Genomic DNA, 27,761 nt, shown 5'->3' with positions numbered 1-27,761 from the left:
CACTTGGGATCCTGGGTACTTCCTATTTAAATGGAGAGCCCTACGCTATTGAAGGGGCCCTATATTTTAAACTGCTTGGGCACACTCGATCGTTGGTAGTCGTACATATTTCGTTGTCAGTATTTCCTCTTTGAATGGATGGCCCCATGTTCTTGGCGGGCCCCATCTATTAAGCTGCTCGGGCCGGTGACGGAAGCCAAGGGGGTGGGAGCATGGGGTCATGTCCCGTGTCCTATACCGAGAGGACCTAAAGGCTCCGAAGAGACCCACAACCGGCCGAAAAGACGTATTTTCTCACAGCAAAATTGGACGTCTTTGGAGCTATGGACGCCTAAGAACAATGGCTAGCAAAAGTAGAGAGCTTATGAGCAGACGAAGTTACCCGATTGAAAAGGTGTTACTTGAGAGGGGGAATTTGGGGGCTCATTACGCTGTCCAGAGGTCTTACGCCGCTGCCCGGGCCCTATGTGTCCACTTGCCGGGTCAATCTGATCGCTAAGGAGCTTTCCACGCTACCTTTGATCTCTTTGCATTTCCTCGTAAGGCCCAACGCTGCTGTTGGGACGCTATCTGTTTCCACTCCTGGGTGCTCTTGATCGGTCGGGTTTTCCTCCATGGATTGCTCCCATTCGCCCAAAATGCTTTATACGCTTTTCTGGGGCCCCATATGCCAGGGCACACTGAATTGCTCAGGGGCCCTTCATATTAGTCTCCTGTTCTTTCCACTTACTTGGAGGGCGCTGCATGACCTACAGCAGTCGATGCGCCCTAAAACCCCAAATCATCATTATCATCATCATCATCCATTTACTTGGAGGGACTCGTGCTGTTGCTGGGGCCCTTATAACGTAAGGCGTCGAGACACTCGATGTTGAAGGGTTCTCTACCTCCATCAAAGGATCTTTCCCTTTTATCTCATTTGCAGAGGACTCTTCACGCCTATCGAGGTTCTTTCTGTTAACGTTCTCGCACACTCGAACTGGGCGCATGGTGTGACGGATATTTTCTTAATTAACGCCACGCGCCACGACTTCGGAGGCTTCGGGTCATGGTTGATACAATGTGCAATGCCCACAATTTTCTTTGTTCTACCAGGCAGCACACCACTTCCGACGCCTCAAACTGCCTCCATCACACGCCAGTGCAGCCCGGTGCGTCATGATGTGTGGCGCTGAGGCTCAGCGCGACAGTTCGTATAATGATCCTGGTGCCGGTCAGTTCCTCCTTTGGCAGTGGATTAACCTTGGGCAGGCTCGCCAACGTGCATTTAAGCAGCTGTAGGCTGGCCAACTTCAATACATCACCATGGACTCAAAATTTGGCATCCTCAGCAAGAGGAGTGCCATGGCACACAGGCTCCCGGTTCCCAAGCCTATGCTCGCTGTTATGCACCCAGCGTGGCAAAAAATCCCCCTTTCATATTTCCTCATTGTACTTCTTGAAGCGCCCTGTGGCGATCAGCAGATGCATTTGTTAGTAGATGCACCGGTGAAGCAGACGCGAAGATAATGCAGGCGGAGTTGTGATGCCAGGCTGTGACTTTGTGACGTCACGGTAATAGTGAAGGAAAAGTGCCGGAAAAATCCCCGGATAATCATACCTTATTACATGGCCTTGGCTGACCCTTGGGTTACTGGGCGTGTTGCTTCGTATGCATGCATACTAAACCTCGCCAATTTTTGAACGAATTGGCACTAAACACGGTCCCCCTCCTAGCAAGAATACGTACTAAATATTCTTCAGGATATGGCGTCCGTGTTTTCCTATTTGGTAGCTTTTTTAGTATACAAATATAACGCAGCTTCGACAACAACAGGGGATCATCTCAACGATAAGCTACAAGTGATACCCGGCACAGGCGGCTGGTAAAACCCGTGTGGCGGTTTTCTTTTGGTTGATGTCGAAACTGTCGCTTTGTTTATTGGTTAGGTATATGAACAACGTAGTGAGTAACTAAGCACTTCTGTAGATACGTCAGTCTTGCTCTTGTAATCCTGGTCACGCCGGCAAGGGCTCTCAAGTGTGTCGTGTTTCTGCAATGAACGTCGCATCTTGATCTGCTGGCCTTCTGCAGCTTACGAAAATATACGGTTAGCTTCCATCGAAACCACAAAAAATTCAAAATTGAATAGATACAGTGTGATGAATGACCATGTCCTTGGGAACTGTTGTAAGTGGGGCTCCATTTTCCCTGTGCTGTGGATTTCATTGGTTTGTATGAACCATGTCCACCTGGACATGTAAAAGAAACACCAGCAGCAACAAGAAGGGTACATTCCTTGAAGCTGTCCTTCAGTCCTCCTGGTATGAGGCAATGGTGTTGAATGATGACATGTTCCAGGATGATATCCCTTAACTATTAAATATTTTAAGTACAATATTTAGCAAAGTTTAGTACATCTATTGCATGGCCATTGTGCACAGTTGATATTTTTGCAGACAGGATTGCATGCATCATGCTTGGATTGTTGAGTCATGGACCTTCTGAAGTTAATCTGAAGTTTGCTTTCAGATTAAAAAACTATTGCTTTATCAAGGGTCAGATGGTTGGTGTGTCCCTATTCAAGCAACCCATATACCTACTATGCAAATTGTTAGGTATATTTGCAAGGAGCATTAGTCACATAGATAAGACAGTAGTAATAGCCTTATTCTTTGGAAAAAACAGGAGAATGGAGAAATAGATGGGTTGATATTTCAGCAGCATCCCCTTATTGAAACAATGGCTGAAGTGAATTCCTCAACCATTTGTGATGGGCTCATAGGTCTAGGTTCCAGCTGCTGTTGAGTTGTTGTTGAATTCACATGAAGTTTATTTTCCTATGCTTCAATCTTGACCAGTAATCAGAATTGCTCATAGTAGACTCCATATTTTTATAGACATGCTAAAATAGTTATGTGTAAAAACAGAAGATTTTAAAACAGGGTTGTTTGTAAATATTGATATGTTTGATTCCTAATTAGATGAATTGTTTTATAAGCTTGTGCAGTTTTGATGTATTTTGATGCTTTCACCAATGGAGCAAAAGTTACAATTGTTTAAGTGTTGAATAGCACAATTGCTGCATGTGGGAATGTGCAGGTGTTTATGGATGGATTTTTACAGGTTCATGTTATTCTCACAGGTAACTTCTGCAACAGATACAATAAAGATGCACAATCACATGCAAAACACATCAGGATTTAAGTGTCTCCATTTTTATGGGCACATAAGTTTTGTGTGATCTAGCCAATTTTATGTCAGTGATCCTCAGCCACATGGTCTTCATATCTAAGCTGCAAACCCCAAGCAAGTCACACCATTTAGCACCTGTGCCTGAGACCATTCCACTGTAAGTCAGGTGCAGCCATGTCACAAGCAAGTCACACCATCTAACACCTGTGCCTGAGACCATGCCGCTGTTAGGTGTAGCCATGTCACAAGCAAGTCACACCATTTGGCACTTGTGCCTGAGACCATGCCAATGCTACTGTTAGTCAGGGGCAGCCATGTCACAAGCAAGTCACACCATTTAACACCTGTGCCTGAGACCATGCCACTGTTAGGTGCAGCCATGTCACAAGCAAGTCACACCATCCAGCACCTGTGCCTGAGACCATGCTTCTGTTAGTCAGGTGTAGCCATGTCACAAGCAAGTCACACCATTTAGCACCTGTGCCTGAGACCATGCCATTGTTAGGCAGGTGCAGCCATGTCTGGTCTGCTGCTGGTGCTGGGTCTGCTGACACACCTGGTGTTCCTGGCCTCCGTGTTCGACATCTACTTCACGTCGCCACTAGTGCACGGCATGACGCCCCAGCAGCCGCTGCAGCCGCCACCTGCCCGCCGCCTGGTGCTCATCTCTGCCGATGGACTGCGCGCCGACCGCTTCTACGCGCGCGCCGCGGACGGCCGGCCTATGGCGCCCTTCCTCAGGTCGGAGCAGGCGATTGTAGGCCTATAGCACATTTCCTCAGGTCGGAGCTCTGATGGCAGGCCCATGGCGCCTTTCCTCAGGTCAGGGCTGCTATGGGCTGCTATGGCCAGGTGGTTCAGCTCCGTCTCTGGTAGTGAACCATCAGGTGCGGCACAGCTTGTCACCTCATTTACAGCATGTCAACATTTACCTCAATTACCCTTCTTGTGAACAGATGCTATTTGTGCGCACATTACGTGCTATATATCCGCTGTATATCGGGTGTGTCAACATTTGCCTCAGTTACCCTTCTTGTGAACAGATGCTATTTGTGCGCACATTACGTGCTATATATCCGCTGTTATATCCACATGAACATCCAAGGGGCATGCCGTCCCTTTGTCGCCTTGTCCACAGCTATGGTGACAGACGTTCCAACATGGCGCGTGGCCTGTATGTCGCCAGGACGTCACACAATTCCACGGTTGTTGGTGGTCCGTCACACCCCCCGCCTGTTACCGTGGCGTCATACCTCCCCGTCTGTTGCTGTGTCGCCGTACATCCACGGCCCCGTTACTGTGACGTCACACCTGCCGGTCGCCGGCTCCCCTGACGCCCCCCCCCCCCCCCCCCCCCCCACCGCAGCTCGGTGGCGCGCGAACGCGGCGTCTGGGGCGTGTCCCACACGCGCGTGCCGACTGAGTCTCGGCCGGGCCACGTGGCGCTGGTGGCCGGCGTGTACGAGGACCCGAGCGCTGTGACGCGCGGCTGGCGCGAGAACCCCGTGCCGTTCGACACGGTGTTCAACCAGAGCTCGCATACGTGGGCCTGGGGCAGCCCCGACATCGTGCCCATGTTGGCCCGGGGTGAGTCGGTTCGGGTCGGGTCGGGTCGGGTCGGGTCGGGTCGGATCGGATCGGGTCGGATCGGATCGGATCGGATCGGATCGGATCGGATCGGATCGGGTCGGGTCGGGCCGAGTCGAGTCGAGTCGAGTCGAGTCGAGTTGAGTCGAGTCGAGTCGAGTCGAGTTCGAGTTCAGTTCAGGTCAGTTGCGTTGGGCGCTGACCGTCACGACTGATGCGAAGTGAAACTGCAGATAGTTTATCCGGCAAATTATCTGTATTTGTGATTCATTTGCAGCATTGCCATTGTCGATCGGTCTGTCGTATTCTATTGGAGTCAGTTGCATTACACAAGTTGTTAACCTTGCCAAACGCATTACGCTTACAATCGTGTGGACAGTCGTGGCTTGGCAGGTGGACAATGCAGCTGCTGCCCGCATGTGGCACTGTATTTCATTTCTCCGCTTGACCTCGGACGTTGTTGCATCAGGGGCTACTCCCGGCAAGGTGGACACGTTCACGTACGCGGCCGAGGAGCAGGACTTCGCCCGCGGCCGTGCCTCCGACCTGGACGCTTGGGTGTTCGACCGCGTGTCGGCGTTCCTGGCGGCGGCGGCTCGTGACCCGACCTCGGACGCCCGGCTGCGCCAGCAGGGTGTGGTGTTGTTCCTGCACCTGCTGGGCCTGGACACCACCGGCCACGGCCACAAGCCCCAGTCCAGGTACGGCCTGGCGTGGTGCGGACAGACGACCGCCTGGAGTTTGGACGCAGACTCTTGTTCAGGTGCCGGTCGGTTGGACAGACACGCGTTATGGACATAGCGCGAGGCCAGGTACAAACTGGCCCTGCACCGGCCGACTTCCTCCCACGACATGGACACGGACCCCGAGTCCAGGTACAAACTGGCCCGGTACAGGCCGACTTCCGCCCACGACATGGACACGGACCTGAGTCTAGGTACAAACTGGCCCGGTACAGGCCGACTTCCGCCCACGACATGGACACGGACCCCGAGTCCAGGTACAAACTGGCCCGGTACAGGCCGACTTCCGCCCACGACATGGACACGGATCCCGAGTCCAGGTACAGGCTGACGTGGTACAAGTCGACTACCGCCCACGACATGAACACGGATCCCGAGTCCGTCCCGCATGTGCTGATATAGTAAAGACGGACTGTCGCTCTGGATGCGGCCGCGACTCAAGATGCAGGTGCGGGGCAAACGGGCCAGGTGGCATGATTGAAAACCCAAGATCGCTTATGATAGTTATTAAGTGCCGTTGCGAGGAACTTGATGCATGCGGATTGTGTCATGTGCTACGACATGTAAGACATTATGTGCGCCTCGTCGCAGCTCGTTTTGAAGCGTGTGTTTCTGTGAGAGCCCCGGCGTTTGGGCGAGACGATGTCCATCGCGGCGCTTAGAAACGGCGGCGCGACAACCCCTGAATCTACATAGGACGACACCGCGGCGTATTGCCTTATCTGTGAGCTCGGTCCTCAACACGCCGGATGGTATCAGGTATCGCAATGATGAAGGGGTTCACTTGAACAGCTCTCCGGCCACGAAATCGGCTTTAGATACGTATGCAGGGACCACCCAGTGAGTGTCGTCTGCCGCAGCCAATACGCTGACAACATCCGGTTCGTGGACGAAGGGGTGGAGAAGATCGTGAGCCAGATCTCGGAGTACTACAACGACAGCCGCACCCTGTTTGTCTTCACGTCCGACCACGGCATGACTGACTGGGGTCAGTGAACTCCAGACGTCGACGAGTCGGGCTGCGCAAGTGAACGGGGTGCAGCCTCCTCTCTGGTTCAGTTTCACAGCGCCGTAAAAATAAGCTAGACTGGAGCGGCAGCTGTATCGTCAGCAGTGCATCTGTGGCGTACTGTTTTGGATTCTGTGCAGCCTTCCTTGCGCTAGTTGAGCTGAAGACATAATGTCTTCGGCAGTGTCTCACAACGTCGATGCCGTGGACACTTGAGATAAGACGGGGTAATGTGCCGCGGAGTGCTTCCCCCTTTTTACGTGACTCGAGTCACCGTCTCGCCCTTGTGGCCACCCCTGCTGAGGTCCGACTGAAGCCGCTCATGGACGCCCCTCGGATCGGCAGCTGGAGTCGCCTTTGCCGGGCAGGCTCTCACGGCGCCGGCGACCCGTCCGAGACAGAGACGCCGCTGGTGGCCTGGGGCGCTGGCGTACGCGGCCCGCGGCCTGCCGCCGCTGACGCCGCCGCCGCCGCCGCCGCCGCCGCCGCCGGCCTGCCGCTGCACGAGCTGCGCAGGACGGACGTGGCGCAGGCAGACCTGGCGCCGCTCATGGCCAGCCTGACCGGCCTCAGCATCCCCGTCAACTCTGTGGTGGGTGTAGGCGCCGCCGCCGCGCCGGCCCGCTCGCAGTGGCGTGGTGGGTCAGGCTGTGAGGCGTCAGTTCGAGGAAGGCCTCTCACCCGGGCTTTCAGTGGGACGGGGGGGGGGGGGGGCACACCGTTTGCCGTCTGGCCGCGCTCACATGTGATGTAACGCTTGCCGTGTGTTCTCTTGTTGAGGATGGGACGGGGGCATGCAAAGTATGACTGAACAAGTGCATTTGGACATGTGGTAGGGTAAGTCAGTTTGTCAAGGAAGTCTAAGAACAGTCTGACTTCCATTTGGGCAGGGATTTGCGGCTGAGGACCCCAGGTCCTTGCCTTCTTGTGCCGCCACTGCCTGACCACGCTGCCTGCTGACCGGCCACGCTTTGCCGTCACTGCCGCTGACGGTGCTCTCCGCTGGCCTGGTCTGCCGCTGTCGACGTTACGCGCTGTCCCGCTGGCCTGGTCTGCCGCGGTCGGCATTACCCGCTGTCCCGCTGGCCTGGTCTGCCGCTGTCGGCGTTACCCGCTGTCAGCTGGCCTGGTCTGCCGCGGTCGGCGTTACCCGCTGTCCCGCTGGCCTGGTCTGCCGCTGTCGGCGTTACCCGCTGTCAGCTGGCCTGGTCTGCCGCGGTCGGCGTAACCCGCTGTCAGCCGGCCTGGTCTGCCGCGGTCGGCGTTACCCGCTGTCAGCTGGCCTGGTCTGCTGCGGTCGGCGTTACCCGCTGTCCGTGCGGCGCAGGGCCGGATGCCGGCGGACGTGCTGGGAGTGCGGCCCGAACAGAGCGCCGACCTGCTGTTCACCAACGCCCGCCAGCTGCTGTGTCAGTACGAGGTGCGCCGGCAGCAGCGGCGCGCCGCCACGCTCGGCCCCCTGTACTGGCCGCACACCACGCTGGCGCCGCACGTGCAGACCCAGATGGTGGACAAGGCGCTGGACTACATGCAGCGACAGGACTGGGACAACGCGGTACGTCGTAGGGGCCGCACCGGGGCGGGATCGAACGCCCCTTGCGCTCGCGAACGTGGGCAGTGGATGGTGTTAGAACGCTTCGGATAACGGCTCATTTTGGAATGCAGCACCTTTTCTGGGTGTTTACGAAAAGTGGCACGGAGTGGCTATGTATGAGTGGTCTGTATGCTTGTTGTTCTTGTTGTTGTTCATTGGAGTTTTCGGGCGCGTCGACTGCAGTGGTCATTTTGCGCCCAAGTGGTCTGTATGCAGTTCCTTGTGCGTGTGTGTGTGTGTGCCATTTTTTATTTGCGTGACCAGGCTTTTGTGGACGGTCAGATGTCTGCCGACGCAAGACTAAGTCTGTGTCGTCAGGCATATTCACACGGCGTGTGGTGCACGTGCTCAGATGTTCTTGATTGGTGAGCTGATGGACCTGGCGCTGGAGGGCATGCAGTACTACCACACCTACGACCGGCCCATGCTGCAGGCGGCCATCACGCTCTGCTACATCGGCTGGATCTTGCTGCTCACCTCCCACCTGGTCAAGGTCAGAGGACTTTGTCCGCCACGATGGCTCAGTTGGTTAGAACGACTGCCTTCCGATCCACCCGCCCGTGGCGGGGGTCGAATCGCTTTAGGCGCTCGCCATTTGCCCTTGACCGGCTATGAATTGTGGTCGGTGGCAGCGGCCCCGCGGAAGGTCAGGTGACGTTAGAGGGCAGGCGACTGGATCGAGCATTGCAACAGAAAGTTTCGCCATCGAATGCTGTCATTGATCTGGAATTGCACGATCGGGTGGTAGCGGCCGGGGCTGGCACAACAAGCGCAGCTTAGCATGTGCTCTGATCCCAGAAACCCAGCCATTCCAAAAGACTCAGATTAAATGCAAAAAAAGACGTTATTACCGCTGCGAATGCCATAAACGGGACTGGAAATGGTGGTAGCTGGGGTAGCGCGTGGTTGAGAGGTCCTGCCAATGCGCGCTGCATGGAACAACCTGCCCCAAAAGAGTCGCGACAAGCGCGTCGGGTGGAAACGCCATCGCCGTTGGAGGGGTTGAGGGCGTACGGAGAGTTGGCTTGACCGCGTCAGTGGCGGCACTGGTGGAGCGCGGTGGACGGCTAGAACCACAACCAGAGCGGTACGCTGGACTCGGCTTCGCTGTGGCAGCCGGCTTGTGAGGGTCGGCGGGGGGCAGCTCGAGCCGTGTGCGCGGCGGCTGAGCTCGGCTCGTTTGCTCTGCAGACGAGCGGACGCTCGGTGGCGCCGGACGAGCCGGCGGCCGGCGGCGCTGCCACCCTTCTTCTGGCCGTCTCCGGCACCAGTCTGGCCGTGTTCCTGATCGTCGGTGAGTGCGGCAGCGTGCGGCGGCGTCGCGAGAGACCCGGGCTGCGGAGAGTGGGTCAGGCTGGCGGAGCGCGTCTACGGCCTCCGCTGCACCGAGTGCGCCGGGACCAGGGGACAGGCGCCGGGACGACAGACTGCCCGGAGCTTAGATGTGGTAGCACCGTAGGACAACTATGACATGGGGGAGGTGACAGGATCTTGCATCCATTGACGGGCCCTAGCTCGTATTCTTTTTTGGATGAGAAAGAGAACGGGGAAAATTGTCCTGCCTTCTCGCAACCTACTTTGGGTCCTTCAGTAATATATCAAAGGTAGGTACAGGCAATATGTATAGCTTCAAGTAGTCCTGTCAAGTTTTTTTCAGCGCGCAAATGACCTAATGAAATGTCCATGATAGTTATCTCATGTTGGGCGCCCTACCATTCATTATGTTGGTCGTACGGCGCCAGTGCGATGATGACCCGAAACCTGATGAACCACAGCCAAGTCTCTGCCGGCCCACTATGCCGTGTACCTGCTGCTGCCGGTGCTGATCTGGTCGGTGCTGGCGTACGACGGCCGGGGCCTGGGGGCGGCGCGCGCGGCGGCCGCCGACAGCCGCACCCTGCTGCAGCACGCCGCCGTCCTGCTCGGCATTGAGCTCCTGGTAACCGGGACACGCTGCCGGGCTGCCCTCACCGCCGCGCCGCTGACGCCACGGTCGGGCCGCTGACGTCACAGCCGGACCTCTGACAGGCTTAAGTCGGAGCTGGGCCGCTGTCGTTGACGCCGCTATCATATCTGTCAGGCCGTATTATGTCCCAGCTTGATCACTACGCTGCGCGTCTCACAACTGGGCCACTGGGCCGCTAACGTTACCGCTGTGTTATCGTTACACAGCGTTACGAAGGGTTTGGTGTCGATTTAATGCTTTATCAAGTGCGTTTTTCATGGGTTCCGCGTTTGAGGGTAACCAAGGCAGAGTTATAATGCATTAATGCTTATTCGAGTGCGGTGAAATGGTTTGCTCATTTATCTGCGACCCACGAACGCATCATGCGTGTTTTGCCCAGTTTCTGCTGATATTTCCAGCCTGCCTTCTGTCATCGTGAGCGCCTTGCCAGCGAGGAGATGCTTGACGCTGCTATCGCTGGCGGCCGCCAGGTGGTGTCGTTCTTCCGGCGCTGGGTGCTGTCGGTGCTGCTGGCGGCGCTGCTGCCGTGGCCGCTGACGCTGCCCCGCTACAGGAAGCGGCTGACGCTGCTCTGGACCGCCTCTTCCCTGTTGCTGGCCGCCTTCCCTCTCAGTCCGGTCATCACGCACCAGGCCAACTACACGCTGGTGTGAGTCCACGCGTCTGACGACGGCCTCTGAGCGCGCGCCGGCCGATTGGGGCGCGTTTCAGCACAGTTTTAACCACTGAAGTCAGCAGGCAACGGTGTTAATGTACGCGTTGCCGAACCATCGTTGCGGATGCAGTTAAGTTTTTGGCACAGAGTCACAACTTCCGTGCGTTTGGCAGTTTAAGTGCTGGATGTCTTACGTTGACAAAGTACAGTCTGCAGTGAAGTGGCCGGCCATCTCCGACTAGCTGCAAATACTTACTACTTTCAGCTTCGGCCCATATTTAAACGTTATATTCTTCCAGCTGCTGTATGATGCCAATTTAGTTGCCGGGCTTCAAGCATAGCTAATTATGCCGTGATGTCATTACAACGCATCAGCGGGGTCGGCTGTGGGGCTACGCCGGTGGGATCTGCATGTGGGTCTGACTGGGTTTGTGACGTTTGCCTGGGTCCGACATGACGCCGCCTTCTCTCTGGTTTTCAGGAAGGCGGCGGCCCTGCTGTCCTGCGCGGCGGTGTCGCTCGCGGCCCTCTCGTGAGTCAGAGATGTTGGGAGAACTGCACCTGTTCCCCTTTGGGAGGTCTGTACCGTCCCAGTGGTGTGTCCGGCAGGGGAGAGCTGCGCCTGTTCCCCTGTGTGAGATCTGTACCGTCTCTGTGGTGTGTCCGGCGGGGGAGAGCTGTGCCTGTTCCCCTGTGTGAGGTCTGTACCGTCTCTGTAGTGTGTGTGGCAGGGAAGAGCTGCACCTGTTCCCTTGTGTGAGGTCTGTGCCGTCTCTGGTGTGTCCGGCAGGGGAGAGCTGCGCCTGTTCCGGCCGGCGGACCGGCTGCGCGAGCCGCTCCACTCGCGGCTGATCCTGCTGCTGCAGGTGGCGCTCTTGGCGGCGGTTGCCGGAGTGACCCACGCGGTGGAGGCAGCCGTGCAGGGTGGCGCCACCGTGCCACAGTACATCCACTGGGCCGCCTGGGCTATGCTGGGTACGTACTCATAACCCCTCTGCTCTACTGGCTGCCTTTTGACTGTGACATGCATTGCTTTGCTTTTAATTTCCTGGGAATATCAAGTTGCCGCGCTGTACGGTGTTTGTTACGTACGCTGAATGTTCTGAAGTGAGCACTGCCTCGTCCCGTGTCTCCCGAGCACTCCCTCATCCCACGTGCTCCCGACACTGTACCGGGTTTGAAGTGACGGCTCGGCCCTGACTGGCAGTCGTCTCCTGGCTGTTGCCCTGCCTGACGTCCACGTGGCTGCTGGCGCGCATGCTGCACGTCACTGCCGCGCTGCTGGTGCCCTTCCTGCTGCTCAGCCTCGGGCAGGAGGCCTTCTTCCTGCCGCTGCTGGCGCTCCACCTGTACTCATGGACCAGACTGGAGCACACGGCCGAGCAGAAACAGGTCAGCCCCAGCCTCCCAGCCCCTGAACTCATGGGATTGGACTGGTACGCATTGCCGAGCCAGAACCCGGGCGGCGTTCGATAGCGATGGTGGACGAGTGCTGTGTGAGTGGGGATCGCAACGAACTATCTCGCAATGTCACGACACGTGCATCATCAGTGCAGCCTGGCTGGTGACGACTTGAGTATCAGCGCCCCCTGCCCACCCTGCCTGTTGTGGTCTCATGTGATGGGTTCATGGGCGCATGGGTTCCGCTGGTTTGTCTGTATTCCCCCTCCCCTCTCGCCGCCGCGGTCGCCCCGTGTCTCCATCCAGACATGACGGTCTGGTGCTGTAGCCGCCCTCCCTGGACCGGGTCCAGCGCCACCCTGGCTGGGCGGCTCGCTCGCCTCAGCAGCGGCCCCGGACTACCGGCGCTGTCGTCTTTCCAGCTGGCAAAGCTGTCCTTCGACGACCCGCTGCGGAAGAACGAGGCGCGCCGGCCGGCTCACTTTGGCGACACGCGCCGGGCCTTCTTCTACGTATCCTTTCTCTCTGTGGGCGCAACATGACCTTAGCATCGATGCGCCCTAAGATCCCAACAACATGATCACCTTTCTCTCCGTCCCGGCACGGACTGGTTGTGCAGGTTGTGGCTGCTGAGTGGCGGTGTAGCTGGCGAAAACGGGCTAAATCAGGGTGAAACTGTACGGTTTTGATGCAGAAACAAGGACGCTATCAACGGTGGCTGCAGGAAGCGGTGTCAACGAACCAGAAGATAGGCAATTACATCGCATGGCAGTTAGTGTTCAGAAGAACCCCGAGAGCGCCTGACATAGCAGCAATTGAGCAGGAACCCTTCACCACTTAGGTCAACAAACGAATTCTAATATTGAAGGAGTGACCTGCTGGATTGAACAAGCCTTTTTGAAAACGTTACGAGTGGGGTATGGGTCTGATCAAAAACTTCCGAAATGGTGGGTACACGCTTCAAGAAATGAAAAGGCTAGCAGAGCAGATGGTCTTGCGTAAAGATATCAAGCGTTCTTAATGTTCTCCAGGATTTTTAAACAAAGCTAGGAAACATGTTAAGAGGTGGACAACATATAGGTGCGACTAGCAAGGAATACACAAGGGGCGGATTTGGCCAAGACCCGATCAGCAAGCGGGTGGTTTGGATGAAGAGATCATATTCGTGGCTTGGTACCATGTACGGATTTAAATGCACTCGCAGTCTGAATTGTATGGACATCCATTGTGCTCTATTTGTTTGACGTCTCCACTCATTCTTCCACTCATGTTGTCAAGGATGTTCTCGTCACATGGCGGTGTGGTGGTTGGACGTCAGCCATTACTTAACCCGCCGAAATCACTGTTCTCACCCTGATGCTTCCTTGACTGCGTCGCGTGCAGTTGTTGTTCGTCTTTCTGGCTTTCTTCGGCATCGGCAACATGGCCAGCGTCAACTCGTTCGACCCGACCTGCGTATACGCATTTGTCACCGTGTTCAGTCCATGGCTGATGGGCGCCCTTCTGCTGACCAAGATTCTCATGCCGTTCCTGCTGGTCTGCTGCTTTGCCCGGGCCGTGGCTACCGTTACCAGGGTCAGTCAGGGTCGGATGTGTCGGACGACATCAGCCGGGATAATCTGAATCTGGATCTGAATCGGGATCCGACTCACAGAGGACGGCCTGTAGGAGGCCCTTGCCTGTAGGAGGCCTTTGCCTGAAGGAGGCCCTTGCCTGTAGGAGGCCTTTGCCTGAGGGGGGGCCTTGCCTGTAGGAGGCCTTTGCCTGAAGGAGGCCCTTGCATGTAGGAGGCCTTTGCCTGAAGAAGGCCCTTGCCTGTAGTAGACCCTTGCCTGTAGGAGGCCCTTGCCTGAAGGAGGCCCTTGCCTGAAGGAGGCCCTTGCCTGTAGGAGGCCCTTGCCTGTAGGAGGCCTTTGCCTGAAGGAGGCCCTTGCCTGTAGGAGGCCCTTGCCTGTAGCAGGCCCTTGCCTGAAGGAGGCCCTTGACCGTCTCGCCGGTCATTCGTTTGTCAGGCGACGCACAGAGTTGTGCCTCCTTAAAGTACAACACCGTTTGTTGCCGATTGTCTGTTGTACAGTGTGTCGGGAAGTGAATTGTGCTGATTTGATCGTGTGACAAGCTGTCGGTTGTCTCCGAGAATGTGGAGGGAATCTCAGCTGATCGCCGGCTCACGCGCCGACCGTTGGGTATTCGGGGGTGCGCAGCCTCGTGCTGCCCGGCGCCCGGCTGTGGCAGGCCGACGCAGCCCTACCAGACGCCTGACGCGCTCGCCCCGCCCCTGCGGCAGATGTCGACGGAGCGCCTGTTCCTGACGGTGCTGCTCATGTCCGACATCATGTCCATCCATTTCTTCTTCCTGGTGACGGACACCGGCTCGTGGCAGGACATCGGCTTCTCGATCTCGCACCACGTGATCGCCACCGGCACCTCCTGCTTCCTGCTGCTGCTGCACGGCGTGGCGCGGCAGCTGACCAGTGCCACCTGGTGGGCACTGGTCGAACCTGTGCTTACCGAGCGGCGCCGCAGTCACGTCGACAAGTTCGGCACCGATCACCTGGAGGTCTCCGTGGTCGGCGGGGACGGGTCTCTGGGAACCAAGCTGGAGTAGGGCCGCGTCTGTGATAACAATGGAAGACGGGTGCCTTTGGCATGCAACCTCGGCTTCCCGACGAGATTATAAGTGAAATGTTTGCTTCGTGCACGGTATTAAGCTCGCGTCAACTAGGGGTTTGGGGAAGATTTGTAGGAAACGGCTCTGAAATAAGCATGTTGCACATATTGGCTGCTGCAGTTCATGTCTGCCTCGGTGACTGGCAAAACGTGTGTTTTTGTAGCAAATACTCTGGAGAGTGCCCCTCTTTGTTTAATTTCTTACATTGACGTTAGGGTTTCGTGTAATCAGCACTGCGACTTCTGCATTTCCCAGCTGCGCTTTGTTTGGGCGCCTTGTCCTTGTATGACGCCGTGCGAGACAGTGCCTTGGTGTATCCGCGTCGGATGAAGCCAGCCATCTCGTCTGCCGGCGCCCTGCCAGATCTCACCTCGCCAAAAAGCCTCGAGTTTGCGTTGCTCGTCTGATGCTGTTTTGACCAGGCTCCAGGCTCACCCCTTCTGTCGATCATGACTTTTGCGCTGTATCCACAGTATTGACTGCTTTTTTTGTAGGAAGGGCATGAGCAGGGTACCGACGCTGGGGTATGAACCGCTGTCGGCTGGGCGTTACGCCCTTTGACGGGCATCCTCGACGCTGTCCTGTGCAGGATACCTCCGGCGCCTAGCGCCACCAGCCGCTCTCGCGTCCTAGTCGCTCGGTAGCGCCTCTGAAGAGACGCGGCTGCCGGGGCGCCCCGCCGCCCGCCGCTGTGAACTCTGATCCTGGTCGGAGTACGCCCGTCACCGCGAGCTGACGGTGCGGTGACATCGCGCTGGTGGCAGACGTCTGCACGTGGTCGTCACAGATCACGTCACAGGGACGTCACAGATCCGCGGCGTACGATGCGCAGCTACAACGGCGGCGGCCGTGGAGGGAGGTCGCCTGCAGGTTGTGCGGTACGGGACGCCGCTGTGTCGGCGCGCGCAGACCGGGCGCTGGTCGGCGGTGAGCTGGAGCGAAGCCGCCCGCCGGCGTCTGTGTGTGCGCGGCGCGGAGTCGTGGCGCGGCCTGTGCGACGGCCTGGGGCAGTGGCAGCGCGTTTTGTCTGCCGTGCATTCTCTGTTTCGTGATTAGTGTTGCGTCGCGTGCCGTGGTGTACTATTCAGGCCTTTGTAGCTGCTCGTTTACCATGGGTGATAGCCCGCCTGGAGTGCGTTCAACGGGAGCTCTACGTGTTACCTATTGGCTGTTTAAAGATTTCATTATCTTGCCTGTTGCGCCAAACCGCGTTGTGCGTTTGTCCACATTTTAATACAGGTTGGGCGGGTAATTGCAACTGCTCAGTGCTCTGCCAGGGGCGCATCCAGGATTGCGTCAAGGGGTGGCCGCGCAACATTGTGGGCCCCCTGGAGTTTGGGACCCTCTCCAAAAAATATCCTTGTATTTTGTTCTTACATTTTAAGAGAAGTCGTATGCAACGTATATATATATATATATATATATATATATATATATATATATATATATATATGGAGAGAGAGAGACTTACGTATATATGTGTATATATATATATATGCATGTATGTGTACTTATCCATTTGTTTCATGAATACCGAAGTCCATCCTACTGTGCACGGCCTCATAAAGCTAGGCGTGCTACGCATACATACACACAGAAGTGACGCAGTTTCTACAAATCATGTGAAATGCTACCATTTTGAGGCTGACTGTTTGGGAACAACGGGCAAAATAAATTTGAGCTAGCTGCTAACAACCATCAAAGCCAAGCATGGGCTTGATTCCTAGCTTATGTTTCTGCGGCTAGCCGGCTGGGCGATGTAATCAGTCGATGGTTGATGACTAGTGCAGATTTTTTCGTCTGCTGTAAAGGAGTACAGGATATCCTAGCATCCGACATATGTTACGAACGTGATACACCAGTAGAGGTGTCACACACTCAATAGATAATGAAAATGACATATGCGACGTCGATGGCATGTCAAATTTCGTTCGGAAATTGCGCGTAAAAATTCATCGGCGCATGTTCGGCCGCTGCTCTGAGGCGAAGGCACCAAGGCCAATAAGGATGTGACCTAGCCATCATGGGTGCCCGCAGAAGTCCAACAAAGTGGCTCCCGTCAACAAGTATAGGGTCCACAGAGCAAGCAAAAAGAACCCAAGACCAACTTGGCGGGCCCATGAACGACCGGCAGGCTGACAAAGCCCCGGCCAGAGCACAGAACTCCCGAGTGAAGGGGAATTATCCAGGACCATGAATTTAAAACCCCTGCGCGATCAAGAGTACGCGGGCGGGCTAACAACACGGGCCTCGGTAGGAGTGGCGAGTCCGCAAATGAGACCAAAGGGAGGGAGCCCTCGATTAAAGTAGGTGGCCCCTGGGCATCGAGTGTCTCCGTGCCTTACCTTATAAAAGCCCTAGCAACAGCACAGGGCCCTCCAAGCAAGTGGGAAGAGCCCGAGGCTTAAATGAAGGGCCCCTGAGCAACTGAGTGCACCCTGGCATATGGGGCCTGGAAAAGGCGTAAATAGCCTTTCGGGCAAATTGGGACAATCCGCGGAGGAAAACCTGACCGATCAACAGTGTTCAGGCATGGAGGCAGATAGCATCCCAGCAGCACATTGGACCCTACGAGAAAATGCAAAGAGATCAAGGGTAACGTGGAAAGCTTCTTAGCGATCAGATTGACCCGGCAAGTGGACATGTAGGGCCAGGCAATCAACAGCGTAATGAGCTCCAAAATTTCCTTGAGCAGCATTTTCTCAATCAGCAAAAAATGAGGTTGGTCTGCTCATGAACTCTTCTTTTGCTAAGTGTTCTTGGTCGTCTGTAGGCGCACAGGCTTCCAATTTTGTTGTTTTTTGTTGTAAGAAAACTGCGTCCGTTCGGCCAGTTATGAGCCCCTTTGGAGCCTTTAGGTCCCCTCGGCATGGTCCATGGGGCATGGTCCCGTGCCTCCCCCTCCTCCCTCTGCGTCGGCCACCGGCCCGAGCAGCTTAAGGGATGGCGCCCGCCAAGAACATGGGGCCATCCGTTCGAAAATAAATACTCACGACACAATGTGCAGGGCTCTGGATGATCGACTGCGCCCGAGCAGGTTAATATATAGGGACCCCCATCAAGAGCCTAGAGCCCTCCATTCAAATAGGAAGCACCGAAAACCCAAGAAGAGCGCCTCCGGATGATAGAGTGTGCTCGAGCAGGTTAACAAATAGGGCCCCCGACAAAAGCGTAGGGCTCTCCATTCGAATGGAAAGAACTTATGTGAACGCGCCCAGAACGACAGAATGTGCCCGAGCAGCTCATAAGAAGGGGCCCAAGAAGCACGTAGAACCCCCCATTCAAATAAAAAGTACCCAAAACCCAGTGGGGAAGGGTCCCCGGACAATGCAATGTGGCCGAAGCGGCGAACAGATGGTGTCCCCGATAAGTACATAGGGCCCTCCATTCAGACAGGAAGTGCTCAGGAAACTATGTGGAGGGCCCCCGGATATTCGAGTGCGCCCGAGCAGGTCACCAGATGTAGCCCCGGCAAGAACGTACGGCCTTTCATCCAAATATGAAATACCCACGACACAATGTAGAGGGCCCAGAATAATCGAGTGCGCCAGAGCAGATAGGATAGGGTCCAGATAGGGTCCCTAAAAGCGCAGAGGGCCCTCCATTAAAAAAGAAAGTACTCAAAACCACATGTAGAGGTCCCCCACGATCGAATGGGCCCGAACGTCTTTTTAGAAGGCCCCCGACAGGAGCGTGAGGATCTCCATTCAAATAAGATGTACCCAAAATCCGGTGCGGAGGGCCTCCGAAAGATGGAGTGTACCCGAACAGGTTATCAGATGACACCGATAGGAGCAGAGGGCCCTAAATTTAAATACCAAAACCCAATGTGCGGGGGCCACCGAGCAATCCAGTGTGGCCGAAGAGGCGAACAGAGGGGCCCCCGATAAGTGCGTAGGGCCCCATCAAAATAGCACATGCCCAAGACCCAATGTAGTGGGCCCCCGAACGATTGAATGTGCCCAAGCAGGCCATCAGATGGGCCACCGACAAGAGTGCAGGGCCCTAAGCAAGTGACAGAGAATTGGGAACGCCCTGGACCAATGAAAAAGGCGCATGAGCATATCGCAAGTGTGTCGATAGGTTAAGTGAGACCCACGTAAAGGGCTCCTGAGCGGCCGAGAATACCCCGCCAAGTTGAAAAATAGGACCCCGGCTATAGCCCACGGAGCCTTTCTGGCGAATGGAAAGAACACGTGGAAGGGCCCGTGATTGACATGAGTGCCCCGGCACGCTAGCAGGAAGAGCCCCAACAACAGCGCAGGGCCCCCCGAGCAAATGCAAAAAATAAAGGGCAACGTGGAATGCTCCTTAACTATCGATATGATCCTGCAAATGGGCTTATGGGTCTTCCAGAAACAGCATAGGCCCCCTATACAGTGTAATGAGGCTTAAAATCTCCAGTTCACAACTTTCCAATCATTGATTTTTTTACTTCGCGTAGGCCCTTGACTTTCGCTTACACCTGTTCTTGGTCGTCTGGAAGGCCAGAGACATCCAGTTTTGTTGCGTCTTGTGTTAAAAGACTGCATCTACTCGGGCGGCGACGGGCCCTCTCGCAGCCAATGGGCTCCTTCGGGGCACAATTGGCTGCAAACAGCATAGCCCCCCCCCCCCCCCCCCCCCCACCTCCGGATCCATCCCTGCGTTCTGCTACTTCGTACACGAAGAAATCTCCAGGCGGATCTGTCGCTGACTGACGTTCGTGTAAATGAGAGGTTCGGGACAGCACGAATCCCATTATTTGTAGCAGCTGCGTGGCAGAACGCGGCTTATGTAATCCGGCAGATCCAACCAGAGTTCTCAGGCTTCCCCCCCCCCCCTCGAGGCGAGAAGATAGCATTTGGTTTTAGTTTTGGCATACGTTGGGATAAAAAGAATCTGGTTTGGACCAAGGGCTGTTGGCTGGTCCACGGTTGCTTACGTTGTGAAGCCAGGAGTGGATAACATAGCACTTTTGGATGCGACGCTGGGTTGTCTAAATGGAGGTCTGCTGATGGCTGATTAGGTGGAGAGGACCAGAGTTCCATAAAGTTACGGAAAATTCGACGAGCCTATGATAATGCATCGACTGAAGGTTATGCAGGGTCATCAGCAGTAGGCTAGGTTTTCCAAGTAATCTTACTGGAAGTGCAGTTTCATTACAGCAAAACACGTGCATTTTGATGCTTGTTTCAGCTATGTAACTATGGTATATATTTTCGCCATTCCTGAGTCGGGTGCATCCTTATCCAACAGCCCCGTTTGCTTAGGTCCTTGGTGTTCCTGGCCATGGATAGTTATTGTCATGTGGAATGGCTTAAATCACATGCTCAGCCAGTGGCTGGGGAGGGGATTTTATGGGACTTAACTCCCCCATGGGGACCCTAGTTTAGCGACAAGGAAAATAATTTTGGCTTCGCATCTCTAAACTGCGGTCGGCATTGGTATGCCGCAACCAAAACCACTCATTTATGGGCAAGACCACTTGTCGCAAATCGTAGCTGGGCCCCTAGTTTTAACACAATCATGTGAACGGTAAGCTACACCGAACTATGAAGTAATACGGTTAAATTCCTTGGCCGCGTAAAGTAAACCTTTTCTAACCACCTGCCGTTGCAGCTGCCATATTTTGTGGCGTTTATTTCAACCAGCTTTGACTTAAGGCCGATTTCGAGATTTGACGTTGTGGTGGTTGCGTGAGGGCACTGTTCATTACCGGGTTTTCATTACGATCGTTGAAACTGGTTTGTGTGGGCTTACATTCGCAGTCATAACTGTTGGCTGCCGGTACGGGCAAGCCTGTTCACAGCTGTCTGTATGGTGGTGGCGCCAGTTGTTCTCAACTGCAAAGCCAGGTACGTGCCGTATGTTAAAGGGTCAAAACCAGAAGTATTAACTTCTTCGCTTTTAGGTGGTGCAGACCTTGATAATTTCATGGACAGGATGTGAAACAGGATTTAGAAAGATGAGAATATACTGGAAGAATGTCTTATGGAAGCCCCATGTTACTGTTAAACCTGTGGACCTTGAATTTAACCAGTCATTTTTTGAGAGCTATTCCCCAGTTAAGACTACTGTCCTGTGGGTCTAGAGCTTCAATAAAATAATTATAGAATGTTAGGGTGTCAAAAACAAGTTTGAAAACAAGTCATGACTTTCGAACCTGTTTTAAAAACTGAGTTCTGGTCAATTTCTCTTTGCATCACCACATGGTTAATGTTTGGCATCCTTGGAATGGAGCTGTGATAGTATGGTCTTGTGTGTATTGTCCAGAGTTTTCAAGTAATGAGTACACCTCATTTGGTAAGGGGCATAGTCAACTCTTTTTGGGGTGGAGTTAACTTACATACCAGTGCGCTAGCAATATGGTCAAACTCAGTGTTAGGAACTGGTTGGGGTGAGCCTTATTTATCTTTGTTGTTATGCAACTATGTACAAGTTGTTGGAATACTATCCAGTGAGTTACCCTCTGGCAGTCAATAAATGTGATGTTCAAAACTCCCTATGCACTCATTTCTTGTAAGCTTTTTAGTTTTATGTTTGTATTCTGTAATCATTTTTGTTATGACCCTGGACACACCTCATGCTCATCCCAGGCTAATCCTTAAGATATAGAATTAGCATTTTTTTATTTTCTATAAGAGGACTTTTTTAATCATACCACATATTGCAGTGTATCAGGTGACAGTTGCATTGTCCATGAGATGGCACCCATGTCATGCCTCAGCTGACAGCAGTGATGTCAGTGCAGGTGATGGCTGCTGCGACGCCGGAGCCGCGCCGGCGCTCCTCCTACCTGGCCGCCTTCAGTACGGTGCGCTCGCGCCGCCTGGCACCGGCGCGCACCCACATGACGGCGGCGTCGCGCAACCAGCTGGATCAGCTGGCGGCGCACACCTGGCGCGTCATGTTCGTGGGGCCTCTCTGGGGCGTGCGGATGACGAACAAGCGCGAGCTGACGACCGTGCTGCGTCGGCTGGAGCGGTTGGTCCGGCTGGAGCTCGATCAGACCACTGAGTACAAAGGCATGACGGTGAGGAGGCGTTGGCCAGCGCCGGCCCAGACGCTCCTCTCGGAGGGCGGGGAGGCGGCGGCAGGCTGCGCTGGGCGCTGTCGACTCAGGAGTGGCGACAGGCCGAGCCGGTCCTCTCGTAGAATGGTGTCAGGTTCAGCTGGAATTGTAACTGCCTTTAGGCCCTGTTGACTGGCCTGGCTGTCCACACTACCGTATTCATCCGGGCCATGTTGGGCTGACCAGGGCCATGCACGTGGACTGAACTGTTTGGACTGACCTGATTCATGTGGGAAGACCAGCTGTATGGATTGACCTGATTCATGTGGAACGACCAGCTGTGTGGACTGGCCTGCCGCGTCATGTGGACAGGCTGACCGTGTGGTCGGACTCACGTCGTGTGGACGGACTAGGGGGGGGGGGGGGAGGCGGTTGACTGAGTCGCCTCGTTTTGTGCGCGGCAGGTGGAGGCGGCGGTGGTGGACGCGCTGCTGGACGGACACTCGTCTGTGCCGTGCCTCCGCCTGACTGTGCGTGCGCCGGAGCGCCCCGCGTCGCTGGCGGAGCTCCTCCTCTGCAATGACGAGGCCGTCGGCCGCTCGCTGCCCGCCAGCTGCGAGGGCCAGTGCGTCTGGCTGCCGCTGGCGTTCTGCCGCGGCGCCGCCGCCGTCCTGGACGCCGTGTGCGCCCGGCTGCGCGCCGTCTACGGCACCAGCAGCCTGGCGGCCGGCTTCACACAGGTGCGAGGCGCGCTCGGCGCCATCTGTCGAGAGACGTCGGCACCAGAGTCTGGATGCAGTGCCACCACGCAATGCTGCAAGCGATGACTTGCTGACCGCACGACGACAGCTGGATGTGTTTGTGGGGCGCAGCAGCGTTGTGGGTGACTTCCAAGTAACTCATCTGTGAGATGAAAGGGATTCTGGTCCTGGAGAATTGGTGCCAGGTGCCGTTTTCCCGGTCAACTGTTACGCATGATGGACTCACCAAATGGCCATACCGTTACAGAGACGTTGTTCCCTAGCTCGGAGCTCCGTCGCTGCTCGCCTGCCTCGTTCTTTCTCGTTAAAGCGCATGATCCCACTACTCGCCTAAATCCCACAACTCGGAAAGGGAGTCGAAATGCCGGGGATGCTCTTACCAAGCCATACCAAACCGATCGCATCGCGTGGCCGAAATTACGAAATAGGGAGCCTCAGCGTCTGTTTTGACCATCTGTGAGTGTCTTACGGCACTTCTCATCCGCTAGCGAGCTCCTGGCGCTCTGCGCTAGGCCAGGCGACCGTTCTACCAGCCCCTGGGCCTCTTGTGCTCTCCTCGGGCCGCACTCCGTCCGGTGGCGTGCTGACCTGACCTGACGTGGCCGGCCTCCTCCAGGACGACCTGCGCTGGATGGCGGCTATGTGGGCGGGCCAGGCGGGCGCGTCGCGCGGCGTGGCCCTCGAGTACCGCACGCCCGAGACGGTGGCCGCCCCGCTGACAGTTACCCTCGAGCTGCCCTGCGACCAAATGCGGCTTATCTGGGCCAGGTCAGTACACAGCCGGGCCGCAGCTCATCTGGGCCAGGTCAGTACGCAGCCGGGCCGCCACATGCGCCGGCCACCGGCGACTGGTGAGGAGCCCCCCCCCCCCCCCCCCCCCCCACTGACGAGAGTGCTGCTGTCCTCGTCTTGTGACTAAGTATGCGAGCATTGGACATCGTGGTCTTCTGTTGATAATTTGTTGCCGAGTACTCTTTAGTTTGTTTCAGTGCAGTAATATTTACTACCGTTCATTAGCCTTTCCAACGGGTCGCGCAGTTCTGCTGCTCAAACTGCTTCTGAACACTTGGCTGGGAGACGGCACAGTAATGACGCAAGTGATGAATGCTGCGCATTTCTCAGCATGGTTTCCTTTTTTATTCGGTTGAATGCTGGGCAGGGTATGCTGTGTCCACGTTGTGCTCACAATGTTTGCTGGGCTTAGCTTGTAGCGAGCAGTCTACGCCCGTAAGCGATAAAGTGATCTCAGTTCAGCGGATCAGTTTGCTCAGCAGGACCTCAGTGAGCTTTGTATTGTCACGGCTCGGCCGTTCTGCGCTAGCCGGACCATCTTAGCCCGCTGCCATTTGGCCGAGGTGAATCACGTGAGCCCTGTGTCGGGAACGCGAAACCCTGCCTTTTGCGCGGCGTTCATGAAGCACTTACGGCTGAGCCACGTGGACGGTCAGGTTCGGATAACCCGGAGCCCCCCCCCCCCCCCCCACAGTGCCTCAATCGAGCTGCAGTCTCCCCCCCCCCCCAGCGCAGCGCCTGACGGGAGCCCTAGCCCCCCCCCCCCCACAGTGCCTCAATCGAGCCCCAGTCTCCCCCAGCGCAGCGCCTGACGGGAGCCCTAGCCTCCCCCAGCACAGTGCCTGACGGGAGCCCAAGCCTCCCCCAGCGCAGTGCCTGACGGGAGCCCTAGCCTCCCCCCCAACGCAGCGCCTGGCGGGAGCCCTAGCCTCCCCCCAGCGCAGCGCCTGACGGGGGCCCTAGCCTCCCCCCAGCGCAGTGCCTGACGGAGTCCCTGCCCTCCCGACAGTGTCCATGACGCGACGCTGCCCGAAATGTCGCGGGAGGAGATGGACCGTTTCCACCGCGTGCTGGCGGCCGAGGCCAACAGTGCCGTGGGTCTGCCGCTGGGCGCGCTCGACCTCAGCCGCCTGGTCACGCCACTGGCCACCGTGTACGCCGACGGACGCGTGAGTGGACGGCGGCCACCCTCTGACCGGGACGGGTGCTGAGGGACGGCGGCCACCCTCCGACCGGGGCGGGTGCCAAGGGACGGCGGCCACCTTCTGACCGGGGCGGGTACCAAGGGACGGCGGCCACCCTCTGACTGGGGCGGGTACCAAGGGACGGCGGCCACCCTCTGACCGGGGCGGGTACCAAGGGACGGCGACCACCCTCTGACCGGGACGGGTGCTGAGGGACGGCGGCCACCCTCTGACTGGTGCGGGTGCCAAGGGACGGCGGCCACCCTCTGACCGGGGCGGGTACCAAGGGACGGCGGCCACCTTCTGACCGGGGCGGGTACCAAGGGACGGCGGCCACCCTCTGACCGGGGCGGGTACCAAGGGACGGCGGCCACCCTCTGACCGGGACGGGTGCTGAGGGACGGCGGCCACCCTCTGACCGGGGCGGGTACCAAGGGACGGCGGCCACCCTCTGACTGGGGCGGGTACCAAGGGACGGCGGCCACCCTCTGACTGGGGCGGGTACCAAGGGACGGCGGCCACCCTCTGACCGGGGTGGGTGCTGAGGGTCGGTCACGGCAGCGGTCATGGTTACGGCAACGGTCATGGTCACGGCAGCGGTCATGGTCACGGTAACGGTCACGGTCACGGCAGCGGTCATGGTCACGGCAACGGTCATGGTCACGGCAGCGGTCATGGTCACGGCAACGGTCATGGTCACGGCAGCGGTCACGGTCACGGCAACGGTCATGGTCACGGCAACGGTCATGGTCACGGCAGCGGTCATGGTCACGGCAGCGGTCGTGGTCACGGCAGCGGTCATGGTCACGGCAACGGTCAGCGGTTAACGGTCATGGCCACTCCTAACCATGAGCTCGACGTCGAAACGTCGAATTTGCCTGCGTAATGAAAGCTTGTTTGCTAGTACCGTTTAACCAGTACCTCCTGGTATTTTGAGGGCCCATTGTCTTCAGTATATGACTCCCTAGCTCGGTGTATTTTGTCACGAGGTGACCTCATTGCCGATTACGGGTCGGCACGGCGCGGAAGGGGGGGGGGGGTCCGCTGGGAAATGCCTTACTGTGCGATCCACTGTTATAACTGAGGACCCCCCCCCCCCCCCGTCTGTCCGCCGCGGCAGTTGGCAGGTCGCCAGACTCGTGACTCCCCCTGTCCCCCCCCTCGCTCCGCAGATCCGGTTCAGCTCGGGAGAAGCCATGGATCGCTGTCTGAGCTTCCTCCGACAGCTGGCCCGCGAGTTTTTCGACGCGTGAACTCGCCGGCCGAGCCCTGCTCTGCCGGCGCCGGCGGTCGTGATGTGTCATTGATGCTCCGGACTAAAGAGCCGATGCTGAGTCTGGACGCTCGTGTCTTCGCTGTTTGCTGCTGTGTTCCCAAATACATCTCAATGAATGTGGATGCACGTATCGAAGCGGCTTACGCGCAATCCGTCACGTTCTTTCGCCGGGTTGCCGAGTTGCGTGCACTTTTATGTACTGTGCTTCGCGTGCGTACCTTGCCCTCATTTTCCAACTCGTCACCACCGCGACGCATTCTACTACACGAGTTTGCGCAAGCCACGCCTGAGGTGGATGTCGCGCGGTGCGATCTGACCAGGACGGGTGTAAAGGTCGCGGGGCGAGTGCAGAGGGAGACGGCCAGCAACGACTGGGGCCCAGAGACTAGTTGCGATACCAGCGCCTCATTCGGCGAGTTTGGTAACTAAGTACTTTGGTGATTGCGCGAAACGCGTAATGGACTGGCACTGTTCAGTGCGGTACGAGAGGGGTTTCTATCACTGAAGGACTCCTCTCCGTGGGCTGACTTCTGTAGCGATTTGTAAGGCATGAGTCGGAGGGGGCCAACTGGTCCTTTACGCGTCCGGCTTTCGCTTATCAGCTGTCATGAACTGTTGCTGATAATGATAATGTTGATAACTGTCAATGGATAGGTAGACTGCAGACACCTTAGAGGACATCAGAACCTTGCAAGGGGTATGGTGCGCTGTAGTGCAACTTTTGTACGCGCAGATAAGCGTTCGATGTAGTGTGTTGAAGCGACGCTGTGACTAGTGGTAGTCGCTTGGTAAGGTGTGTAATTAGTATCCACATTCCACACTCAAACATCCACACGGAATGCTTTTTTCGGTGGAAGTAGTTTGGACTGCCCTACTGATTTATGTGGTTTTGACACGGCCTTGACATGGAAGTCAGAGTCATCCGGTTCTTTCTAAATATCGCGTAGCGGTGCAGCCCACCTGCCTGACCAGTGACGTTTGGACTGGTCTATTGGCATTCTGATTTCCGCAACTACCGATCGCGCCGTCATTCAATCATTGCTAGCACCTTGCGCAGTTCTTTAAAAGTTGTGCTGCAACAGCTCCGATTCGTCTAAATGCATTTCTTTCCGTTAGGCGGCGTATTTTCGCAGCCTTGCAATGTCGCCGTTACTTATCTCCCCTGTGTTTTCTGAGCTTGGTTGTCTGCCTTTTTGTAAATGGTATAAATAAAATAGAATGATGTGCGGCAGATTCGTCGTCGCTGCGGCCTGTTTTAATGCTTCTTCATTTGAAAACTTACTGGGGCGGCATTTAGCCGGCTTGGTGTCAGTTCGAAAATATATTTGAAATCGACACCACCCACTTTTGCTATCTGTTTAGCGCGGATCACGACGATGTAACTTTTAAGTGGTCATTCTTGGCTAATATCTGCCAGTTGTAAACTAGAATTGCTGCAGGACCTGGCGCCGGTGTGCGGCGGCCAAAATATTACAAATAGTCATTGTCGAAGGGAAGGAGGCGATTTGCCGGAGCATCACTGGGGTCACAGGTCAACCAGAGATCGGCGCGCAGTTTCCCCGTCCGGAGGCCCAGTTCTCGGCGTTGCAGTGGTGGCACGGGGCGCTGGCGGTGGTGGCTCGGAGCGGCGGTGGTGGTGGCTCGGAGCGCCGGTGGTGGTGGCTCGAGGTGCCGGCGGTGGTGGCTCGGAGCGCCGGCGGTGGTGGCTCGGAGCGCCGGCGGTAGTGGCTCGAGGCGTCGGCGGTGGTGGCTCGGGATGCCGGCGGTGGTGGCTTGGAGCGCCGGCGGTAGTGGCACGAGGTGCCGTTGCGCCTGCTGACGCGACCACAGTTCAATAGTTGAGCCATGTATGGACAACACGGGAGAACATGGCGGGCTGACCGACGGCCGAGGTACTCTTGGAATGTGTGTTCCATTTCCATGATGTGCTCAAAAGTGGAAGCGCATGCTGGC

The 27,761-nt window shown here is 56.4% G+C and overlaps 3 protein-coding genes across 3 annotated transcripts; all 3 read left to right on the top strand.

Moving 5' to 3' along the window:
* The first annotated feature begins 1,890 nt into the window (after positions 1-1,890).
* On the top strand, positions 1,891-16,061 carry PIG-N (Phosphatidylinositol glycan anchor biosynthesis class N). The gene is made up of 17 exons (XM_037229052.1): positions 1,891-1,945; positions 3,681-3,916; positions 4,542-4,762; positions 5,232-5,463; positions 6,366-6,493; positions 6,883-7,106; positions 7,842-8,069; positions 8,461-8,601; positions 9,300-9,402; positions 9,884-9,999; positions 10,569-10,723; positions 11,211-11,261; positions 11,520-11,704; positions 11,937-12,121; positions 12,553-12,642; positions 13,514-13,705; positions 14,418-16,061. The coding sequence occupies exons 1-17, from the start codon at positions 1,898-1,900 to the stop codon at positions 14,736-14,738; spliced, it is 2,856 nt and encodes a 951-aa protein (XP_037084947.1). The 5' UTR covers positions 1,891-1,897; the 3' UTR covers positions 14,739-16,061.
* A 4,386-nt stretch (positions 16,062-20,447) lies between these two features.
* Positions 20,448-23,068, top strand: LOC119105591 (uncharacterized). Its single transcript, XM_037229051.1, has 4 exons — positions 20,448-20,638; positions 21,530-21,816; positions 22,260-22,475; positions 23,045-23,068. The coding sequence occupies exons 2-4, from the start codon at positions 21,538-21,540 to the stop codon at positions 23,066-23,068; spliced, it is 519 nt and encodes a 172-aa protein (XP_037084946.1). The 5' UTR covers positions 20,448-20,638; positions 21,530-21,537.
* A 94-nt stretch (positions 23,069-23,162) lies between these two features.
* Positions 23,163-25,928, top strand: LOC119105958 (uncharacterized). The gene is made up of 3 exons (XM_037229541.1): positions 23,163-23,324; positions 24,358-24,517; positions 25,705-25,928. The coding sequence occupies exons 1-3, from the start codon at positions 23,188-23,190 to the stop codon at positions 25,783-25,785; spliced, it is 378 nt and encodes a 125-aa protein (XP_037085436.1). The 5' UTR covers positions 23,163-23,187; the 3' UTR covers positions 25,786-25,928.
* The last annotated feature ends 1,833 nt before the right edge of the window (positions 25,929-27,761 follow it).

This window comes from Pollicipes pollicipes, unplaced genomic scaffold (genome assembly GCF_011947565.3).
Source record: "Pollicipes pollicipes isolate AB1234 unplaced genomic scaffold, Ppol_2.1 Scaffold_6138;HRSCAF=7277_pilon_pilon_pilon, whole genome shotgun sequence".
Lineage (NCBI taxonomy): Eukaryota > Metazoa > Arthropoda > Thecostraca > Pollicipedomorpha > Pollicipedidae > Pollicipes > Pollicipes pollicipes.
Note: the sequence above shows the minus strand (reverse complement) of the source record. Positions and strands in the feature narration are given on the sequence as shown.